Genomic DNA, 6,000 nt, shown 5'->3' with positions numbered 1-6,000 from the left:
TTTGTAAAAAATATCAAGATAAGAATTATTTTGCAAGACTTCCATAAAACTCGTATTATGATTCCCAATAAAAACACACCCTGTCCGTGTAAGTCTTTGTCTCTGTAATGTGTCAGTGCATGCGAGTATGGCTGTACGGCGTGTATGGTACGAGTTCTGGTGTATAATTCTTTTCTTCTTCTTCTTCTTCTTTTTTTGCAAGTCATTCTTAAAGGCTTGGAATGGGATCCTATAGTGCGATGTGAGGGCATACGAACTACATGCTTCAACCATTTCACTGTATACACTAGTCATATTTTTGCGTAGATCCTCCCTTTAAATCGGCGTTTTAGTGGTGGACACGTCTGCTGTGAGTATATGCCATGAAAAGAACATTGTTTCAAATATATGTTTATGTAGACTTATATATGAATATATGCAAATACATTGTATATATATATATATATATATATATATATATAACTGTATAAACATAAATGTGTGTATCATATGTGGATTTTCATCAAAAATCATGTATGTATATGTATATATATATATATATATATATATGTATACATGTATATCTCATAACATAAGGTAAACGTGTGTTGATATGAGAGTAAATGTAGGGTATTATGGGGTGTTGCAAGAAAGTTGCAATCAATTGCAAATAATTGCTAATTTTGAAACAATCATTCTGATTGGCTCAGGGTCTGCCCTATTGAGAAGACATGCATGCAACAATGATTTTGATTGGCCAGTGACAATCAGTTGCAAGTTGCAATTGATTGCAACTTTCTTGCAACACCCCATTAGTCTATAGCATATAGTACAGACAATGTGCGCATTCAGGCAATTTTATACTTTCATTCCATTCAAGTTCTTTTGAGTCGCTCCAAAACAAATACATCACTGAGAAAAAATGTGATGTAGTATATAGAGCAGTCTGTCTCCCTCTCTCGCTTTAACTTTCACTTTTTACAGTCTCTGACATTCACACTTCTCCGTACACAAATTCCATCAATCACAAACAGTCATGTAGATACAATGTGCTTGTATAGGACGCACAATTTTAGTCGTTTTCATTATTGTGTATTGATACAGAAGCCACATAAACAGAATCAGTGTGTAGTTTATGGAAGCAGTCATGTTTATTGATTGGTCGCGATGTCATAAACCATAATCTTCACTTCGTTAGACGCTATATTTCTTTTCGATCTAACCACCATTATGAGTTAATGTTTGTTTTTGGTGTGATAAAGAAATAAAAATCGTATAGATTTTTGAAGAATTCTACCAGTCATGGCACGAGGACTCGTCGTTGTTTTTAGTGGAAATTATAAAATGCCGTTCCGAATGAGCGATGGGGGGGGGGGGGGGGAAATGGTTGATAGCTTTAGCAGCAACAGATAAAAAGTAGCTTAGAACTTAAACCCAAATCTGCGTCGTAACTTCCATAAAGGTCACAGACGTGTTTATGCTTTTACTTTGCAGATAAACGGCATGTTCTCCTGGCAGTACATGTCATTCCAAACACGCAGGTTATCGTCGGCGTCATTACGACGCCAAACATGCACGCAGTCTTCAGCAGTCGACCCGTAGTAGCTGTTATTCGGCTCCCCGGACTTCCAGTTGTTGTAGTCAAAGGCAGAGTCGTCTGTGTTGACCCACGGACCACTTGATGTCTCTTGATGGAGTCCAAGCCAAAACCCGTGCACTGGATTACGGTTTTGTGCATTGTACTGCATGGAATGATAACAAGTTAATTGAGTAGAGTGAGTTCTCACAATATGTGTGTATGTACATAGTATATGTATATGATGTGTGTGTGTATATGTGTGTGTGTGTGTGTGTGTGTGTGCTCTTGTTGGAAAATATACGTGCCCTAAATCAAGTAAAGAAAAAAAAAAAGAATAGAAAGCAATGAACCAACACAACTTCTCTTAAATCGTTAACAAACGTTTGGCACGAATACGATTATTAAAGGATTGTGTCAATACAAACATGTCTGACATCCTAAAACTCCTTTAAAAAGTACAAAAGAAGTGAAATTAAAGATGCAAGACTCTCTACCTAATGAAATAGATACGGAAATTCGCCTGCCAGTTGCAAAAAAGAAGAAAAGCAATACATGTATACATATGTTATGCATACAGAATGTATGAGTACCCCCGGCTAAATACTGGTTAGTGATAAGGATAGAGAAAGATTAGCGCTGGGTTAGGATTAGGTTCAGGATTAGGATTAGGGTCAGGGGAAGGGTCCGGGATAATTTTCCATGGGGTAATTGCCCTGGAACCGTTTTGACTATTTTAGTCAACATTACCGCAATCCATGTATAAATGGATGAATTTAATATTTGCTTATTGTTAGTTTTATGTCAGGTGATTTAAAGAATAGCTGCCGTCTTCATGTCTAGAGCATCCCAGTTTGGATGATCTTAGAAAAATGCAGCTTTTGGAGGAGACACTGTTCTGCTTTTAGGTAAGTGATAGTCACTATACCTGTCTATTATTGTAAGCACGCAAATAATCATTTTGGTTAATTTCTTTGTCAAGTTCTTATGCATATTATTTCTGTCAAGCCGATACATAAATTGATACAATATATAGAAGATAAAGGTCATTATTCTAAGGAGAATTCTTCTACGATAAATTATAGTTCATCAGTATATGCTTCTTCCTCTCTATTCTGAAACTTAGTGTATCCTCGATTCCTTTGTTCTTATTGTTATGTTTATATACCTTAAAGACTGCATGTGACTATGACACTATGAATGCAATATTTTTGTCCCATTTTGTTGTCAGATACACGTGTTGTCATTTTTTTCAGCGTTTGATTTCCTTGAAAAAAATGTAAAAATAAAATCGAACTGAACTGAAGTATATGCTCTGAAGCAAGCATTTCATAATCATTATTTTTATTACTTTTATTGCAGTAAAACTTTGATTGGGTAGCACAGCCCCATGCTATATATAGAATTCCGCAATTAAAAGGATAATGTGGTTTTGGTTGGGCTTCATGTTTCGAACTTTTTTGCGAGATAATGAGAAATCTCATCAGAAATTCTCTGAGGAATTCAGAGTTAATTTGATGAAATTTGCTTTTTAAATAGCGGAGATATCCAAAGCAAAAGTGATCCTAATAAAAGGTGGCATCCACCTTTTAGTAGCATCGCTTTGTTTTGCTTTGTTTTTGGATATCTCGGTTACTTTAAAACCTACTATCAAAATATTTAATTCCTCTTAGAATGTATGTTCCCTGTAACATTTCATAGGGTGGTTTTGTAAAGTATCTTGCAAAAAGTTAAAAGCTGAATCCTCAACTCGACCAATGCGACACCATCCCTTTAAGATAGATAAAATAATAATACAATACATCTGGTTTAGTGTCAGTAGAGAAAGAATGTGTTTTGTTTGTTTGTTTGTTTGCTTGCTTGCTTGCTTGCTTGCTTGTTTGCTTGCTTACTTGCTTGCTTTTTATCTTGTTGATAAATTTCTTGCCGCAATTTGCCGCAACATTGTTCATCTTAGAAGTCAATTTCAGTTGTATGTTATTTTGCAGAACCTAAAATATTGTCGTTTTCACTTCTTTAATTTCATTCTCAGTATATTATCTGATAGAATTTAATGTGGCATGCGTATGTCGCAATGAGTGACAGAAAAGCGTTTTGTTTTAGTAAGTTCAGTGATCTAGTTTGTTAGCCCAATTGGTTACCTTCTTAAATGCAGCATTTGCAATGTTCGCGGATCATGATTATTTTGGGACTTGACCGAACTCTAATGACAAATCAATATGAAGCAGAGTCTGATCCATAATACATTTTATGACTCTATTCTTAATTATGATTTTGTAATGTCAGCATAGCAGGGAGTCTTATTTACCTTCATATTTGATACAATTTCAAATAATTCCTGTTTATGTGTTGGCATAAGATATCCGAAAAACCTTGAAAAGCTTTCTCACCAGGAATAATGTTTCGAGCTAATTTGGTGCCACCTTTCGCACTGTTGGGAAAGATGTGAGTTAAATGTATATATCAGCTTTAAGTAAATAAGATCTAATTACTCCTATTGTTTGTTGGTCTCTGTTTTTGTTTTTGTTTTTTGTTTTGTTTTTTTGGTTAGTAATGAGATAATTTTCAATTCCATGCATTAACATAGATTCGTGGTATATCACACAAGATAAGAGGCATTCAGGACCATGCAGTTCAAAAGTTAAAACACTGTTAATTGAAGCTTTTTTGTTCGGATCCAATGGGTAAAATCTTTCATTTTTGCTTGACACCTACCACCCAGTCTGGAGTGTCACCAGCGCTTGACCGGAACAGCTCGTAGGCAAAGCGGTTTTCGCTGTCACTGTGGACCGAGATGAGGTGGCCCATGCCGTTGGTAGTGAAGTGCTGGTTACATCTCTCCTCAGCAGCAGACCAAGTTACTCTGTCCCCGAAGTAGCGGTAGCAAAATCCCTCGAACTTGTGCCAGTACTGCGGGCAGAATTCGGCGTTACATGATGATGCCATAGCAAAGGCTGTTACCACCAAAATGCCCAGAAGTGACTTCATCTGTCACATGAAAATAAGAAGAATACACTTTGTTGGGCCAATAACAATACTACATCTGACAGTCTTGACTCATATAGTTACAACGTGAATTTCATGATAAAGAAGTTCACTTTTCTTTTCATCAGCATTAAATCAGTATTCGGTTTTGCAATACCAAATTTAAAGTGAAAGACGCAGTTTCTAACCAAATCCATGACATAATCCCACACACTCACAGGCCGATAGACTTTACCTTTAGTGGCCATGGCAGGACACTGAACTAAACCTGTCTGGAGAGATTAATTTCCAGAGTAGAACATAACAATGCTTAGCAAATACAATGTGCCATCAATGACTGAAAGTAATGAACCATTATGGAGTACATGCATTTTTAACTGCCGCAGTTAGTGGATACTAGACGAGAAGATTTGATGGTCTGATAATTTTCTACTTTTCAACGTGATTAAGAGTCAAGCTGAGGCTGGAAAACTATGACTTTTTCTTTTTTCTTCTCTCTTCTTTTGTATGATGTGATTGTGTATAGTAGTGTATTGGTTTCTTTAACAAGCAGGTTGGGCTTACCTTCGTTTGTTTTGTCTGGAACGACCCTCCTGAAGCTGGTATACGGAAACGGGCGGAACACTAGCTCGCTGGACAGATCAGTATGTAGGATACTACCCAGATGTTTACTTGTTTTTAGTATATAAACCTCCGTCAAGGTTGTGGATATGACAAAATAGTTTTGTCTATAATAATAATTGCTGGCAATATCAGCAAAACAAGTTGGACATAATAAACAAGTGTGGAAGATTCTAGTTCAGGCGCATGCGCCCCTAACTTTTAGGCGTGTTCAATCAGTTTGGTAGGAGTGGTCTCGACGGAGAAGGCCCCGGGATGGAGGATGAGCGTACTGTGGACACGTCATCTCAGTGTTCATTCTTATTGGTTGCAGTCCTCTTGAAGGTGTTCTAGTAGCCTACTCTCAGTGGCGTAGACAGGACCTGGGGTATGTGTGCTATCATATATTTTATAAGAAAAAATGATAGTAACCACACATGCACACTCACACACACACACACATACACACGCACACACTCACACACACACACACACACACACACACACACACACACACGCACACACACACGCAGTCATACACAGGAAAAGTGGCAGTCCAGTTTCGGGGGAGGGCAAGAATAATTACATGTATATTCAATATTCAATATTTTTGTCATGATGATGGGGAACACTTGGGATGATCATGCCAACCCCCCCCCCCCCCCATGTGAGCTGGGGATGCATCCCCCACTTGCTGTTTACGCCCTTTTGTGTACATGTTTGCACTCTCTTTATCCCACACTCAACATAGCCGGATGTTCGTTCAATCTATAAACTATGTACTCTCTTTATTTTAACTATTATACATCCATCATAAAATCTATAATATGTATATCTCCGGATATCTCCAATAAGATGGT

At 37.2% G+C, this 6,000-nt stretch overlaps 1 protein-coding gene across 1 annotated transcript; it reads right to left on the bottom strand.

Annotated features, from left to right (window-relative positions):
- Positions 1-1,111: 1,111 nt before the first annotated feature.
- On the bottom strand, positions 1,112-5,273 carry LOC139718718 (C-type lectin domain family 19 member A-like). The gene is made up of 3 exons (XM_071630179.1): positions 5,105-5,273; positions 4,271-4,543; positions 1,112-1,721 (listed from the first exon to the last, which is right to left on the bottom strand). Exons 2-3 carry the CDS (start codon positions 4,541-4,543, stop codon positions 1,455-1,457), a joined length of 540 nt encoding a protein of 179 aa, XP_071486280.1. The 5' UTR covers positions 5,105-5,273; the 3' UTR covers positions 1,112-1,454.
- Between the last annotated feature and the right edge of the window lie 727 nt (positions 5,274-6,000).

Source organism: Diadema antillarum, unplaced genomic scaffold, assembly GCF_040938485.1.
Source record: "Diadema antillarum isolate AM-2024a unplaced genomic scaffold, OU_Dant_1.0 scf00000099, whole genome shotgun sequence".
In the NCBI taxonomy this organism is placed as follows: Eukaryota; Metazoa; Echinodermata; class Echinoidea; order Diadematoida; family Diadematidae; genus Diadema; species Diadema antillarum.
Note: the sequence above shows the minus strand (reverse complement) of the source record. Positions and strands in the feature narration are given on the sequence as shown.